This window comes from Mizuhopecten yessoensis, unplaced genomic scaffold, assembly GCF_002113885.1.
Source record: "Mizuhopecten yessoensis strain PY_sf001 unplaced genomic scaffold, ASM211388v2 scaffold2583, whole genome shotgun sequence".
NCBI classification, from domain to species: domain Eukaryota; kingdom Metazoa; phylum Mollusca; class Bivalvia; order Pectinida; family Pectinidae; genus Mizuhopecten; species Mizuhopecten yessoensis.
In genome coordinates, this window is record NW_018404618.1 from 162145 (window position 1) to 180775 (window position 18631).

General features: G+C 40.7%; 1 protein-coding gene across 1 annotated transcript; it reads left to right on the forward strand.

Annotated features, from left to right (window-relative positions):
• Positions 1–704: 704 nt before the first annotated feature.
• On the forward strand, positions 705–17875 carry LOC110446130. Its single transcript, XM_021491117.1, has 5 exons — positions 705–975; positions 8531–9114; positions 9552–9921; positions 14770–15263; positions 15820–17875. Exons 1-5 carry the CDS (start codon positions 762–764, stop codon positions 16735–16737), a joined length of 2580 nt encoding a protein of 859 aa, XP_021346792.1. The 5' UTR covers positions 705–761; the 3' UTR covers positions 16738–17875.
• The last annotated feature ends 756 nt before the right edge of the window (positions 17876–18631 follow it).

Here is an 18631-nt window from a genome sequence, read left to right on the forward strand (position 1 = left end):
CCCCCAAGGTTGGCAAGTATGACAAGGACTATATAGACAGCACGTGAATAGAAAATGTTCTATAAAATATAATAAAATATAAGTACTGCTAAATATAGTATATACATCAAAAACAGTTCAGTTTTCACGATTAATTTCACATAAATGAACTGTTACATTAGCTCTTGTTAAACTAGTGTAAACTAAACTTTTTTGTGTTCAACACGGAGGTGACATCACACCGATTTTGTGTATTTATTTTCCTGATGAGAATGAACACTCGAATATCAAAATAAAAAAATTAATTTTATGAAACGGCGTTTTGAGTGTTTATACATAAATTATGTGAATTTGTATGTGTGCTTTGAACTAGTCATGCAATATTCCACCTTAATCAATAGATATGATTGGAAATTAACAGCAATTTTATCAATATTACCAGTATAATATTTGCATTGTACCTCCACATAAACAGTATAATCTACATAGCCTAACCAGTATCCAATTTACCAACATATTACCAATGAATACCTTGTATATAATTGGATTATTTCGTGCGTTAAGAAATTGATTTCTTTCGCATCGTACTTATCCGTGATTATATATAGCTGTAATGTATGCAAAACTATGGGAGATAACTGGCAAAAGGGCACGATCGGACGTCATTATCAGTGACGTCATCAAGACGTCAATTTGTAACGACGTCATTGCTTTTGGCGTAGTCATGTTTGAAGAGTCCTCTCAGATGTAACAAAGCAAGCAGACGAACATCAAAACTTCAGATGGCATCTCCAGAAAGAGCTTTGATAGACGATATCCACGGGGATCCCGAGCAACTAAACCAAACTTTGCAATCAAAAAAAGATTCACGATATAGTTGGTTTGTCTGTGCTTGTGGATTTGTTATGCAGGTTTTCATTCTCGGGATCCATCATGCTTTTGGGGTATTCTTTGTTGAGTTTGTCAAAGAATTCAAGGTTTCAAAATCTCAAGCAGGTAAGTGATCTTGATAGCAATAAATAATTATCGGGCTTCACCGTTTGCAGTTCATTTACCTTTTTTTAGCTGAAAAGTCATCACAGTTTTTCGCGGATAATCCGATACTCACAAATAATATCTCTGCATCTTCCGGAGGCAAACGTACAGTATATAAAAGTGTGTACGGGAAGAGTGCAGTATTTGTTTACATCTTTGGGAATCTACTGGGCAGAGGGTAGAGAAGAGTTTATTTATCAAATTGTTGTGATTAATGCTTGGGAAGTAATTTCAATTGGAAGATCATTCCTGTCCAATATTAAAGTGCACTGGAAGAAAAAATGTCTATGCTTCCTTTCTACATTTATTGTATCTATATACCTGATTGGATTGAGAAGGAATATTGGTTCAGACGGCTAGAGAGAGACAAATAAGAGGCAAGGGGTGTTTTTGTAATGCTGATTTAGTAGAGAATAATGCTGTACCTTGTAATAAGTCTACCTTTTCGTCTATCTTGCATCAGTTGTGTATTTGTAATACACCAGACATCTTCATACGTGTAACACGAAAGAGAATAGTGTGCTTCCACCGGGGATCGAACCCTCGATCTCCAGGTTCATAGTCAGATGCTCTACACTGAGCTAAAGGGAAATTTCCTCTAGCTCGAAGATAGAAGGCGACCGTAATCCTATGTAGTAATGTAGAATTAAAATCTGCCACACTACTACCCCTTTTTAAATGTGTTAGCCCTCAAACACCGCAACCCAGGTTCTTACTCCCTGTCACCACAGGAGGGCCACATACACCATTTGTAACAGGAAAGAGAATAGTGTGCTTCCACCGGGGATCGAACCCTCGATCTCCACAGGTTCCTAGTCGGACGCTCTACAACTGAGCTAAAGGTAAATTCCCTCTAGCTCGAAGCTAGAATGCGACCTTAATCCTATGTACAATTATAACCTGTCACACTACGTTGAATCAATCCGATTTCGTTACCTTGAATGTGAGGGTCCAACAAGAGTGATTAATATGTGTCGATAAAGCTTGTTCCAAAAGTGTTGTAAAATAAACATTTTATCAAACCTGTCTTCATTCCAGACAGCAAATACTTATCTAGGCTGGTATATGATGACATAAAAAGGTGTAACATGCCACCTGCACTCACGTAGTTATGTCTGACTTTGACGTCACTCCCAAATGTGTACTATTACTACTGACAAACCAAAATCCTACCAAAGCTGTTGGTCCTAGATCTAAGCACCTGTGATTAGCCGTATCCTTTGTCTAATCTTTGATGCATCCATCCATTCTGGGAGTATCCCACCTAATTAAATGTTCTTTCCAATCTCCAAGAAATGTTCCAAGATGAACTTAGAAACCTAAATGCTAATCTCACTAGCATTTATCAACAGTAAACTGTTGGGACATAAATTAGTCAGTAATATCACGAAACATGCAAACACAAAGAACATCCTTTACCTCTATTCGACACAGAACCATACACAGATACACAGATTTATTCTGACTGTAGGAAATTATACAATTTCTTCTGCTGTCAGCTCAATTATAAAAGTTAGTACATATAGTTGGTTAAACATATCAATAACATGATTTCTGAGTATTTTTTTGCGAGTCCATTACAGATAGCTGCACAGTTCCATAAAGAACAGATGTTCAATGATAAGTAATTATATTACAGTAACATTGTGAATTGAATGAGTGTGGTTCAAAAATAAAAATGTTGGTACGTATATGGGGGTCTCTTGTATATCGCACTTTTTAAATGTTCAAATGTGATATTTTCGTTAAAGTTCAATCAATGACCATTAGTATGTGTGACTTCGATGGCTTCCCTGTGGTTATACACAAGTGGCTGGTTCTTCCAATGACGGTCAAGGCTATGTTCAAATGCTCGGACTGTTCGTGACATTACGACCTCCGATGACAGGCCGTTCCATATATCCAAGGTTCGGTGAAGGAATGAGTGTTTCCGGATACTTTGAGTTCGTGTCCTCTGGTGGTGGTGGCGGTGGTGTTCTTGTTAGGTGTGATGAAAGTCGACACCTCGGGATCATACTTCTTGGTCATGATTTTGTATAGTTCTATCATGTCTCCTCTGGCTCTTCGATATGCCAATGTTGGTAATTTCAGGCGTTGAAGTCTCTAGGGGTAGGATAGATTAGCCATTCCGGGTATTAGCTTGGTAGCTCTCCTTCGTACATTTTCTATCGATTTTATCTGTTTAATGTGATGGGGGCTCCAGACTTGGTTGGCATACTCTAGATGTGGTCTCACGAGTACTTTGTATAAAGCTGTGAATGTTGTCAGATCCATGTATTCCATAAGTACGCCTTATTACACCCATTATAGAGTTGGCTTTGTTGATTTTTTCAGATATATGTACATTACATGCTATTTTATTGTCAATGGTGACTCCAATATCTTTCTCATGTTCTGTATAGGGAAGTTCCTTTCCATCTTCTAGGTTGTAGGTGAAGTTGTCAATATCACTGTTGCCAATTCGCATTGCTTTGCATTTGTCTGGGTGGAAAATAGAAGCCACTTTTTGTTCCATGATTGAGCTTTCACCAGGTCTTCCTGTTGGCCCTCGCAATCTTGGGTGTTAAATATAGCACGGTAGAATTTTGTGTCATCTGCGAAAAGGTATGTGTTGGTTTCCGTACTTGTTATATTCGGGAGGTCATTTATGTACAGGACAAATAGGACTGGTCCTAGGACGGATCCTTGTGGAATACCACTGCTCACCTCCTTCCAACACGACGTGTCTCCATTTATTGTTACGCGTTGTTTGCGATTTAGAAGAAAGGCTTTAATCCAGCTCGTGATTTTACCCGTAAATCCGTACATGCTCATTTTATGGACGAGTCGGTGGTGAGGGACCTTGTCAAATGCTTTCATAAAGTCACAGTACAGCACATCAATGCATCCTCCTGCATCAAGAATTTTCATCCAGTGGTTAATTACTTGAATTAATTGTAATACAGTGGATTTTCCTTGGATAAACCCAAATTGTTTCTTGCTGAATAATTTATTGGTATGCATGTATTTGATTATTGTTTCTCTTACAATCATTTCTAATACTATGCAACATATATTATACACGTTAAACTGATGGGTCTATAGTTACTGCCAGATTTACGATCTCCCTTCTTGAAAATGGCGGTGACACTTGCTTATCTCCTTTTTTCGGGAACGGTTCCATTGTGTATTGAAGCGTTCAAGATAATTGACAATGGCAGACAAATAGCAGAGCTCAGTTCCTTTAGCACTAGCGGGTGAAGGTTGTCTGGGCCTGGGGACTTTGATGTTTTGAGCTTTTCCAATGTTTTGAATACAATATTGGGGTTTATCATTATGTTATCTATTGTTTCATCTGTTATACGGTCAATCTGGGGCATGTTCTCCTCGGTTTCCTTCGTAAATACTGACGTGAAGAAATTGGCCAACACCTCAGCTTTTACCTTGTCGGTTGTTGTGACTTGCTGATCTTGTCCGGTATATAAATCTGATACTTTGGTTCGTGTTTTGGTTTTAGATTGAACATAGTTCAAGAACTTTTTGGGGTTGTTTTTAACTTCCATAGCGATTTTGTTGCCTTTCTAGTCATTGTTCTTACTTGGTTCCGTATATGGCAATATTCATTGTATGTTTCTGCACTTATTGTGTTTAAGTATCTAGTCCATAGCCGTAGTTTACGCTTTATTTTTGTAAGTGTTTTTCTGTCTAGTATTAGACATATATTTTTATTTTTGTAAGTGTTTTTCTGTCTAGTATTAGAACCATATTAATGAACCGATAAACAGAGATTCTGTGTTCAAATATTTGGGACCAGTGATCAATTAATACACATTTTGACAACTTTTAATGAGACGCCATACCGTATACCATTTTCAATATCTGCACTTGACTTTTGCTTTAAGCGAGTTAAGAGAGAGATGGTTTGAATACAGAATCAACGCTTAATAATTATAATAACATTTATTCAGGTAAAATATAGGCATATTACAATACATAAATATCCCAGAGTAGAGTACAGTACAACATTAAATTTTGCGACAGTATTTTTACCTTAAAATAACAACATTGAGCAATAGCTACTTTATGAGATCAATACATTAGAATTTTTACCGAAAGTGCAGCCTTTTACCTAGGATAATCCATTGGGGTCCTTTAAAGGAAACTAAAATACAATTTTAAAATTGAGTATTGGTGTTATACATTATTTGATACATTTGTGGACATCATTCATAAAATAAACGGCTATTCCATTAAAACATGATGGTCAGTTTAAAAGTCACATAATACTTTCTTCTATTTGAATGTGAAACATACCGTAAAATATTCAATAATCTAAAATATAGAATCATATTAAAAGTACACATATTCACTTTCTTGTTTTCCTTTCATAAGCTATTTAAAAGTGAATTTATTATTTTCACTTTTGTTGTTTCCAGGAAGTGAATTCCAATCTTTGGTACCAGAAAAATAAAAGGTTGTAGATTCAGAACCTTTTACATTAGGAACAATAAAATTACATAGATTTGAGCGAGTACTATACGGACATGGATTTCCTGTTAAAAAATTGATGCATATATTAAAAAGGAGCTTTTCCATGGAAAATATTGAACATATGGTTCAGTCTAAGTTGCCTTGCCCTGGTATTGATTTCCAGCATGTTTACACAACTAAGATCTTGGTATGACAAACTGTGTCTATTATGTACATTTAATATAAATCTTATCACATTGTTTTGTGCAACTTGTAGATTATTTTTAAGTTTTTTTGACAGTCCTTCATACCAACTAGCACTTGCATAGTCAAAGTGGCATATAATAAGCTCAGAGCACAAGATCTTCCTGGATTCGAAAGACAAACAACTACTATTCCTATACAGGAATTTTCATCTCTGATTAACATTTTTAATTATGGAATCAACAAACTCTTCACCAGATAACAAGTTGTTAATATATACCAAGATATGTTATACATGATGTAACTGAAATATTATGATTATTACAGCTTACTGTAAAACTCTCTTTACCATAAACCTTTTTTATTTTACGCTTTGGACCAAAAACAATAATCTCAGTTTTTCCAAGATGTAACGATAACTTATAATCGACCAGCCAGTCATGACAAGATTCCAGCACTGATGACAGTTTTCTGGATATAACCCTAGGGTCTTTGTGCGAAAAAAGAATAGCCGAGTCATCTGCATATAACAAAACTTTGCATGTCATTGACATAAATCAAAAATAATAGCGGTCCGAGCAAACTACCTTGAGGTACCCCGCAACTTGCATCACATGATTCGGAGTTCACACCATTTATGTTCACAATTTGTGTCCTACGAGAGAGATAGGACTTGAACCACTCTAATGATTCTATACCAATAACAGACAATTCATCACATACAGTACTATGGTCTACAGTGTCAAAGGCTTTCTGTAGGTCTAATAAAATACCTGTTTACAAACCTCTAGAAGTTTTAGACTTAATATGATCGGTAAGATGGATAATTAAACACGAGTCAGTAGAGTATGTGCTTCTAAAACCTGACTGTAGCAGCTCATATAGTAAATTATTTCCAACTAGAAAAGATTCGAGCTGAAACGCTTGAGCACGAGAACAAGTTCGTGAATACAGGCCACGGTTTTTGTAGATTTTATTAGAACAGTGGTGTTCCTGTTGGTCTTCCATTCCACTGTACATTTATTTACAGGTGACTCTATTGCGTACCCTTAAATTACCTTATCTACCAATGTCCAGCACATTCAGGAAGACCTTTGAATGTTATCCTTCTAGCGGAAAGCTTTGGGTTTTTTCATTTACATCCTGTAAAATATCACCATATACATTTTACCACATCTCATTTCCTTGTACACGGCAAGGAAGTGAGTTTCAACATGTGGACAAGACAAACATAATAGGTGTCACTGTCCAGTCAACTGTCTAGTGAAATCCCATACCTCCACCATAGGCTTTCTTAGGAGAAAAGGCAACCCTAAAACATCAGCCGAAGAGCTAAATAAAACTTTAGGAGTTGTACCTAGTAATCCATTATCTATACTACTGGGTACTGTTAGAGATACCACTTCTGGAACCGTGTTGTGAAGGAGGTTTGTGAATGGATCGCTGGTATGCTGAGAACAATTCGTATATCACCTTTAGAAGTCGTTGAAGCACCCTCTCTGGGTCACCTGACTTGGGTGGCTTGGAATGGCTGTTTTTTCTTCTCTTATCCTTCTTATCCTCTTTTTCAACAACATAGAAATGCAACACTACTTGACTCTTCTTTTCTACCTTTATTGACTTGTACCAGACTATATTTTTGGAACCCGATTTCTCTCCTCAGCAAACTGGCTACTACTCTTTCCTTCCTCCAGATTACGCTAACATATGCCATAGCTGCATATGGATTAGGCGCACTCCTTCTCCTACATCGACCCCGAAGTTTGATACAGGTGGCATGAAACAACTTGTCAGTAATGCGTAACGTTGATATGTGGCAACGATTTCATCGATGCTGAATTAGGGGTTATCGACAAATATATTCCTTCATAATTATTGATGGGAGAGTTCCTCAAAAATGTAACCTTCGTTTTCTTAATCCGTTCCATTTGGTTAAGACATATAACCATTACGATGATCTTGCATGAAAGTATGTAAGAAAACATGGTACAGACATTGCTGAAGTTTCTTTGATATACATGTATTTAGGTGAAGCCCGATAAATTACGAACGTAAGACTTCTTCGTGAAATGAAAGCAGATAAAAACGTGGTTCTACGGAGCGAAAACCCGCAACACAAATCCCAAGTGCAGACTTACTGGAAGTGTTTGTTACCAGGTCAGGACTGGGTGAATTTGCTCTCGCTACACTCCTGTTCTGCGACGCTCGAAGTTGACCAGCTCATCAATTCCTTTGTAAATGTAACGAACAAGTTGCTTCTTTAGTTGTGTGTGTAGTCTGCTACACGGACCCCAACAGCATCGAGCGATATATCGCATAGGAGTGTAGCGAGAGCAAAGTTGGGGTCTTCGTAGCTTACTACTAATACAGATATCAACCTTTAAAATCGAATTTAATTGGTGGTCATTTTTTTGGTTCTGGTATAGTCAATGACAATTGAGGTTGGTGCAACCACAGAAACATTAGAATTCGTTACAGCAGCAATGTTTGGACCTATACTGATGCGTTCAGATTAATATTAGACATTTCAGAGGTTTAGATCTACTCTCGGTAAAAATACCACCCCTTGATATGGAAGGGTGGAAATATCTAGATGTCGAAAAATCGGATGTTCAAAAAGTATTTGGAACCGTTGGCAAAATGGATATTTTGTTCCGTCTTGAACCTCATATATCGATGAAATATATATATACTTATTACTATTCGGGGTTAGCATTTTACCAAATGTTGATATAAACCTTAAACATGTCCAATAGTACTCTATACACATCAGGATACGTCTAAACATACCAACTGTAACACATTCTAATATCCGTGTGTGGTCAGATCTGTTTTACTATGTGCTTTGTGTGATTGGTTACAGCATGGGTTGGCTCCGTAGCGTATGGCCTATCCATGACGTTCGGACCTGTGGTCGCAATCATGTTAAAGCGATGGGGCAACAGGAGAGTCATGATGGCTGGTGCATGCATTTGTGCAATCTCTGTCCTTGCATCATCGTTCGTGGTTCGTCTAACACAACTCTTTGGTACTTTCTCATTCCTGTATGGAATCGGCACTTGTATGTGTACTCAGCCGACCATGACCATTGGCCCTACATACTTTGACAAGCACCTGTCTGTAGCAATCGGTCTCATGACTGCTGGAAGTAGTGTGGGCACGTTGGTTATGGCACCACTGTCTCAGTGTCTCATAGACAATATTGGATGGAGGAACACTTTCCGCGTCTTCACGGGATCCTGTTTGTGCTGTGCTTTATGTGGCGCTTTTATTGTGCCCCTGGACGAAGACACAAAAAGACAGGCAATGACATCAGAGAGCGTGGATATGTCTGCGTTTCGTCGCGTGCTAAAGGAGCTGAGGCTGTGGAAGAACAGAGTGTTTATCGTGTGGACGCTTGCAATTACATCAGTAATGTTTGGTTTCTACATCCCATACGTACACCTGGTAAGTGTTGTAGACCCACGCTATCAAATACATCTGACCAATACTCATCACCTCAAATGGTCAGTATCACGCCATACTGTAGTAAATATTGTAAATGTGACGCACCAGATTGCAAAATATCTTGGTAGTGTAATAAACCACAATCGAGACCCTGACCTAGTATATAAACCTTAAAATGTGATTTGCCGATTCCAGTCCCTCAGATGTGCACATTCAAAATGTAACACACAACATCCAATAGCCTGTATTTGTATTTGTTTAAACGTTTTATAGCAACCTCGCCATAGAGGCCCACCATGTAATTGTTGTACACCGCAATACAGACTTGTTATATGACCATGCCAATGATAAAACATCCAAGTATTATACACTAAATGTCTTTCCCAATATACAACCTTTTATTTCTTTATTTGTATGTTCTATGTCGTCTATGTCAGGTATCCTATGCTGAAGATATTGGAATCCCCCCAGAGCGAGGCTCTATCTTCGTCATGTTACTAGGCGCATCAACTGCAATAGGAAGGATAAGTTTCGGCAAGATTGTGCAGCTTGGCTTTCTCAACCGTATACATATGCACCAAATATCCATGGTGATCACGGGCACGGGGGTGATGCTCCTTCCGATGATCAAAACATTTTCGGGCATTGCAGTATATGTCATCGTCGTCGGACTGGTGGACGGATGTTACGTCGTGCTTCTTCCAGTCCTCACAACTTCATTGATGGGAGCAGAGAACACTGTTATTGCTTGGTGCTTCCTCGTGGGAACAAGTTCTATCACCTTCACTCTTGGACCGCCAGTAGCAGGTAAATCAACACCTCTCACCACATGTCGCTACAAGCTCCAACTTTGGACCAACAAAAGGTAGGTAATTCATCACCTTTACCCTCGGACCACCAAAGTTAGGTAATGCATCACCTCCCATCTTAGATCATCATTAGCAGTTTAAGTGAACACCTTTTACTGCAGGTCGTCACTGGTAGCTTAGTCGTCACATCATCATTGAAACAGCAGTGGCAGGTAAGTCATCAATGTCACATTTGAGAAAGCAGTCGTTGACGTAAACATCACAGACAATTGCAACAAAGTAAATAACGTCATCATCTAAAATACTGTGGTACGGAAGTCAGGTGCAGATAAGTCATCACATAATGCCCTGGATAGGCAGTTGCAGGTAAGTCATCAACGTCGCTCTTGGGCAGACAGTGACATGTAAGTCATCAATGTCGCCCTTTGGCAGACAGCGGCAGGTAAGTCATCAACGTCGCTCTTGGGCAGACAGTGGCAGGTAAGACATCAACGTCACTCTTGGACAGACATTGACAGGTAAGTCATCACCGTCGTCCTTGGGCAGACAGTGGCAGGTAAATCATCAACGTCACTATTGGGCAGACAGTGACAACCAAAACACATCACCCCTGGGGTTGGAGATTTCTCTGTCAAACCCTCAAGGTAGGGGAAGATTCTATTAGCCATCAACGTCGCTCTTGGACAGACAGTGGCAGATAAGTCATCCACGTCATCCAGGAACAGGCAGTGGCATTCAAGCCATCAACGTCAACATTGGACAGAGATAGACAGTTAGGCCATCAACGCACCTCTTGGACAAGCAGTGACAGGTTAGCCATCAACGTTACTCTAAGACAGACAGCGACAGGTAAGTCATCAACGTCAACAGGAAACAGACAGGGGTAAGTAAGCAATCAACTCAACAATTGACCAGGCAGTGGAAGGTAAGCTATCAACTTCACCTTTGGGCAGTGAGTGGCAGGGAAGCCAACAACGTTACCTTTAACAGTGACAGGGAAGTCATCAACGTTCTCCTAGGACAGACAGTGACAGGTAAGTCATCAACGTTCTCCTAGGACAGGCAGTGGAAGGTAAGTCATCAACGTTCTCCTAGGACAGACAGTGACAGGTAAGTCATCAACGTTCTCCTAGGACAGTGACAGGTAAGTCATCAACGTTATCCTAGGATAGACAGTGACAGGTAAGTCATCAACGTTCTCTTAGGACAGACAGCGACAGGTAAGTCATCAACGTTCTCCTAGGACAGGCAGTGGAAGGTAAGTCATCAACGTTCTCCTAGGACAGACAGTGACAAGTAAGTCATCAACGTTCTCTTAGGACAGACAGTGACAAGTAAGTCATCAACGTTCTCCTAGGATAGACAGTGACAAGTAAGTCATCAACGTTCTCTTAGGACAGACAGTGGTAGGTAAGTCATCAACGTTCTCCTAGGATAGACAGTTACAGGTAAGTCATCAACATTCTCTTAGGACAGACAGTGGTAGGTAAGTCATAAACGTTCTCTTAGGACAGACAGTGACAGGTAAGTCATCAACGTTCTGTTAGGACAGACAGTGACAGGGAAGTCATCAACGTTCTCCTAGGATAGACAGTGACAAGTAAGTCATCAACGTTCTCTTAGGACAGACAGTGATAGGTAAGTCATCATCGTTCTCCTAGGATAGACAGTGACAGGTAAGTCATCAACATTCTGTTAGGACAGACAGTGACAGGTAAGTCATCAACGTTCTGTTAGGACAGACAGTGACAGGTAAATCATCAACGTTCTCTTAGGACAGACAGTGATAGGTAAGTCATCAACGTTCTCCTAGGACAGACAGTGGCAGGTAAGTCATCAACGTTCTCTTAGGACAGACAGTGATAGGTAAGTCATCAACGTTCTCCTAGGATAGACAGTGACAGGTAAGTCATCAACGTTCTCTTAGTACAGACAGTGGCAGGTAAGTCATCAACGTTCTCCTAGGACAGACATTGACAGGTAAGTCATCAACATTCTCCTAGGACAGACAGTGGCAGGTAAGTCATCAACGTTCTGTTAGGACAGACAGTGGCAGGGAAGTCCTCAACGTTCTCCTAGGATAGACAGTGACGGGTAAGTCATCAACATTCTCTTAGGACAGACAGTGGCAGGGAAGGCATCAACGTTCTCCTAGGATAGACAGGGACAGGTAAGTCATCAACATTCTCTTAGGACAGACAGTGACAGGTAAGTCATCAACGCTCTCTTAGTACAGACAGTGGCAGGTAAGGCATCAACGTTCTCCTAGGACAGACAGTTACAGGTAAGTCATCAACATTCTCCCAAGACAGACAGTTACAGGTAAGTCCTCAACGTTCTCCTAGGATAGACAGTTACAGGGAAGTCATCAACATTCTCCTAAGACAGACAGTTACAGGGAAGTCATCAACGTTCTCCTAAGACAGACAGTGACAGGGAAGTCATCAACATTCTCCTAAGACAGACAGTGACAGGGAAGTCATCAACATTCTCCTAAGACAGACAGTGACTGGTAAGTCATCAACGTTCTCCTAGGCCAGACAGTGACAGGTAAGTCATCAACCTTCTCTTAGGACAGACATTGACAGGTAAGTCATTAACATTCTCCTAGGACAGACAGTGGCAGGTGAGTCATCAACGTTCTGTTAGGACAGACAGTGGCAGGGAAGTCATCAACGTTTTCCTAGGATAGACAGTGACAGGTAAGTCATCACCATTCTCCTAGGACAGACAGTGGCAGGTAATTCATCAACGTTCTCTTAGGACAGACAGTTACAGGTAAGTCATCAACGTTATCCTAGGACAGACAGTGACAGGTAAGTAGACAGTGACAAGTAAGTCATCAACGTTCTCCTAGGATAGAAAGTGACAGGGAAGTCATCAACATTCTCCTAAGACAGACAGTGACTGGTAAGTCATCAACGTTCTCCTAGGACAGCCATTGACAGGTAAGTCATCAACATTCTCCTAAGACAGACAGTGACTGGTAAGTCATCAACGTTCTCCTAGGATACACAGTGACAGGTAAGGCATCAACATTCTCCTAAGACAGACAGTTACAGGGAAGTCATCAACGTTCTCCTAGGATAGACAGTGACAGGTAAGTCATCAACATTCTCTTAGGACAGACATTGACAGGTAAGTCATCAACGTTCTCTTAGGACAGACAGTTACAGGTAAGTCATCAACGTTCTCCTAGGACAGACAGTGGCTGGTAAGTCATCAACGTTCTCCTAGGATAGACAGGGACAGGTAAGTCATCAACATTCTCTTAGGACAGACAGTGACAGGTAAGTCATCAACATTCTCCTAAGACAGACAGTTACAGGTAAGTCATCAACGTTATCCTAGGACAGACAGTGGCAGGGAAGTCATCAACGTTCTCCTAGGATAGACAGTTACAGGTAAGTCATCAACGTTCCCCTAGGACAGACAGTTACGTGTAAATCAACAACGTCACCTTTGACAGGCAGTGACAGGCGAGTCATCAACGTCCCCCTTGACAGACAGTGACAGGTAAGCCACCGTCCCCCTTGGAAACATGCAATTGCAGGTAAGTAATCAAAGTTCTCATTGGACACACATTGAAAGGTAGGTCATCAACGCCCCCTTTGACAGGCAGAGATAGGTAAGTCATCAACGTCCCCTTTGACAGGCAGAGATAGGTTAATCATCAACGTCCCCTTTGACAGGCAGAGATAGGTAAGTCATCAACGTCCCCTTTGAAAGGCAATGGCAGGTAAGTCGAATAGAATCATCCTCTACCTTGAGGGTGTGGCGGAGAAATCTCCAACCCGAGAGATGATATTCTTAAATGTTTTACTCTCAGCGGGTTAGACAATCAAGAATATCATCACTCGGGTTGCAGAGTTATCTGTCACACCCTCAAGGTAAGGGATGATTGTTTTTCTCCCAACCTGCTTCACTCACAATTCCGCCGGCAAGTGGTGATTGCATGAAATATAAGCCATGATTGCATGTTTTTCAAGCAAATCCAGAGTTGTCTTCCATGGTATGCTACTGTTGACGTGACGTCGTACTATTGTTACGACTTAAATAGCGCCATTCTGCGCGAGGCTATCTCCCTCTAGGGGGTGACACGCTGATCTTTTCCGGCTTAAAAGGGAGACACGCCTGGGAAGGGAGGAAGAAAACAACGTCACCTTTAACACAAAGACAAGTAAGCCATCAAAGGTTCCCCTATGCCAGACAGTGAAAGGTAAGCCATCAACGTTCCCTAGAACAATCAGTGAAAGGTAAGTCAACAACGTCCCCCTTGGACAGGCTGAGATAGGTAAGTTCTCAACGTCACCCTTTGACAGGCTGAGTTAGCTAATTCTCCCACCCTTCACAGGCGTGTCTCCCGTTTTAACCGGGAAAGATCAGCTTGTCATCCCCTAGGGGGAGATGGCCTCGTGCCGATTAGCACGTATTTAATTGTGACGTCATTAAAATGCGTCATCGATAATTGTGACGTCATCAAAAGTGAATGACATTACACTACTGTCGTTGGAGTTGTGACTGAAATAATTGAATGAGAGAAAAACAATCATCCCCTACCAGCCGAGGGATAGACAACCAAAAACATCACCCCGAGAGTTGGAGATGACGGCCAAGATCGTTCTTCAGTGTATATTGAATTCTCTCTAGTAAGTCGTTATTTCATGGTGAAGACAAAGCATAAACTGAGTATCGTCGTACTGACTGCTTGTATTTGAATCCGTTGATTGCATGCATGGGCAATCGGTGAATCCGACAAAAGACTGATCTCGGTGTTAAAAAGACAAAGATTTTGCTACACATCTAACACGTTATGATGATTTTTTTGAATGTCTGATTTTTACAGGAGCTTTATATGACGCACTTGGATCATACGATGTTGCGTTCCACTGTGCAGGAATTCCTGTCATAGGGGGCGCTGTGATATTGTTTTTCATACCATGGGCTCAACGTACCAACACGGTGTTCGATATCCCACCTCATACCATCAGTGAATGTGCCCTGAATGAGTACGACTTCATAGATGATCTTCTGTACGGACCACGTGACACACTACCGGTATCGTCGTCATGTACACTCAACTCCGGCTCCATAGTGAGGGAGTCTAGTGTCTCTCTTCGGATGACGACTCCAAGTCGAGGAATAAAGTCGAGCATGCGCAGTAGGGCCAAATCGTATAGGGACCAGAGCACAGCTACTTCTCCCGGATCAGTCAGCCTCGTTCCCGTGGACGTACAGAACGCATTGGAGCAGCTGGAGAAAACAAGACAGATGCTTGAGCGGGTCCTCAGCAAAGACCGCGAGGAAACCAGTAAGCGTTCTGTGAGCGAGCTAGTACAGGTAGGGAAAACATTTATCACATTATCACATGTTTTCATTACCTAACACCCAGGGAGGGAGATGGATGTAGAAATTACGCTGGGTGTCTGTTCGTCCGAATGCTAAGTTTAGAACGAATGTCCCAGGATAGAAGGGATACTTATATTGATTATGACCTTTTTTAATTACATGTAGTTCGTTAATGGTAAATGTGACTGATATCAAGTTAAAGTATCTTCTTGCACAGATCATACGGTCAGAATTTATGACCGCACGAAGATCAGACTTGGTATGAATGATTGATTTGTGATATGATCAATCAAGGGTCCACATCAGATGTTGCTCAGGGTTTTTTATGGTGATAAACTGCTTCTGGCGGCTGTCATTGGAAACAACAAAAACGAATAAGCTAAAGCGTGATGTCATCATATGAATAAACGTGGAAGATATACACACAATTTACATCCTCATTGCGATTAACGGGTTGTTTACTTAATGGTGTGTATCTTTATTCAATGTTTACTTAATGGTGTGTATCTTCATTCAATGTTTTAATTCTTTATTTACTTTATTGAAGACACAAACCCGACGAGAACATACCCTGACTAACGCCATGAGCATCATGTCTGTGCCAGTGGGGCTACACATGTCCTGTTCTAGGTGTCGGCCATATACGCAGGATCAACACGTTGAAGGGACCCCAGGGGAGTGTGGTCGGGACTATCGTGACTTGGTGTCACCAACCTCCCCGACCCAGTTGTCAATGGGATCATCCTTCCAGTCCCGGAATCTCTCCGACTACCAGGAAAACACGGACACTTTATGTGCGATAGGTGGGTACCATGCGACAGGTTATCTCTCCCCGGAAAGGAAGACGACAATTCTATGCCCCGGCCGCTCCACGTGTTCCTTTCAACAAAGTCATTCTATACAGGAGCGGCCATGCACTCACACAGCTTGTACTGACAAAGGTGAAGGACCAGAATTTGATAGAGTTGTACATAGTCAGATAGAGAACCTGCGGGAAACTTTACTGAGTCCTTCCAAAATTCCTTCATTTGAAGAAAACAAGGAGGACGATCTCCAAAAGGACTCCTCAAGTGATTTTCAGCTCATCGATCAGAGCGACCTGGAGCCCGTTGCAGGATCAGTTTACTCTCTAGACGCACCCTCTCACAAGAGGGAAAGTATCCATAAGCTTTGTTCGCCTAAGCTAGAGGTTATTGAAGAAGTTCCCGTGAATATCACTCAAGCAGATAACACAGTAGGTAACGCAGAACTTTCCTCCGAGGCTGTAGAAACCTGGCTCAGAAACTCGCCCAATTGTACTCAGGTTAGGATCCCTTTAGATGGCGAGAGCTGTCTGTCGGACAACGACAGCTCCCCAAATACTGATGTCACTGTGCACGAAACCGCGTCCAACAGGTCAAGTCCTGGCGGCGAGATCGACGTGTTCACACACCTATTTGATGACGATGATGACAACACCATTTGAAACAACAGCAGAAATCAAAGTTGTATCTACCGAATGAAGAAATTATTTGGATTTCAGCTTATTGGCAATACACACTGCCGGGATATTTCAACGGGTGGTCAGAAAATTATCAAAGCTGGACGTAAATATGCGTGAGGAATCAAGTGGCCAACGTGTCAGATTATGTGTCATAATGTGGAGTCAGATTATGTGTCATAATGTGGTTGTATGTAGGATGTGCACAGCGTCAAGACCAATTTACCTGTGCATAAGGATTACAACATGATTATAGGACACACTGATTATTTTGCAAAGGATAAATGTCGTTTGACGTGTACACTCTGGCTTGACCAATCGTAATTGGTGTGCAGTAGGTCTTCAGTTTCAGACATATTTTGTGTGTGGAAAATTTCTAGTGGTCAAATATTGCCACAACATATGTGAAACAATTTTGTGTCTACAAAGTTACAGTATTTTGAGAAAAGATTTCCAAAAGTTCTATACTCTCGGTTTTTATAGGGTATAACAGTATGAAGTTTCCAATATCGCTGCACTGTCCGGACAAAGGTTTAAGTCAAGTAAAATATTCCCAGATTCGAATGTAAACGAAGGACCTATTTAATATAGCCTTCCTGATTCGACTGCAACGGTGTACACTTGTCCGATATTATTATTGATTCGGCTGAAACGGTCTACATTGTTCTTATATAATCGGACTTGATGCGACGGAAACGGTCCAGAATCGGACTTGATTCATAGATGTAAAGTTCTTTGATGGTCTAATATTTCCAATTTCCATGGAACAGGGTTTCGGTGTAGGGCAACACTTAGCTACGATATCACTGTACTTGACCCGTCTGTATGCGATCTATGACATGTCAGTATCACCAAACTGCACTCAAGAATGAACGGACAATAGTGGCGCAATGCTGGTACACCTTCTTGACCAGGTTCGACTCGTGTGTATGCGGTCTCTGAAGTTATACCGGAGTACAACGTACGGTATGATGGTGTGATATCACCGGGCTAATTCGCGTGCAATACTCTCATCACGATTCAGCTATTGAAGCTATTTTCACGCCACACGTGTAGGAGTTAGCTATAGCAGTATATAATATAGGTTTTCAAACAATAAACAACACTTTTATGATCGGAAGATAACAATATGAAAATGTATCTATATTTGTTTTGTGTTTGTTGTATGATATAAGTTTTAGTAATTTTTAATTCATGTGTTCCTTTCAAATGAATCACTTATCATTTTACCAAGGGACCTTGCACAAGTTCCCATTAAATCGGATTCAATTAATCATGTCCTCTCTCTAACAATAACAAAGGTTATCACACAAAGTTGGGGTCTAATATATCGGCTCCTGGTGGAATTAAAAAAATCGGGATCAATCGAACTCTTCATAGATCCTGACTAAGGAGGCAGGACCCAAATCGGATCAGTACCCTAATCGGAACACTTTTTGCAAAAATACTTATAAATCGATAAATGTGTCAACAAATCAGTTATAACAATGATATAGACTAAAACTATATAGCCATGCAGCATTTTTTGTCTACAGATGATTAGTTTTTAAGTTCAAATAGCACAAGAAAACGTAATTCAAACTCAAATGTCAGTGTTTTGATTACGTTTTTAAAAAATAGCGCGTGCGACGACTATGCATTCTTTTTTGGGTTATAGGAATAAATTCACACTATAGAAATACTTTCTGTCATATAAACTCTTTTCATTTGAAGGATAAGATACTGCAAAATTCAAGCCTTGGTCCAATTTGGGTCCTGACATTCGCAAAAACCGGAAACGCTGATTGGTGACTTAAAGCGTTCTATAAATATCTCAAGTGAGCCCCGGGTGCTAATGTCGTTTGTAAGAACACGATTCTTCTTTTGATAAAACCATAAA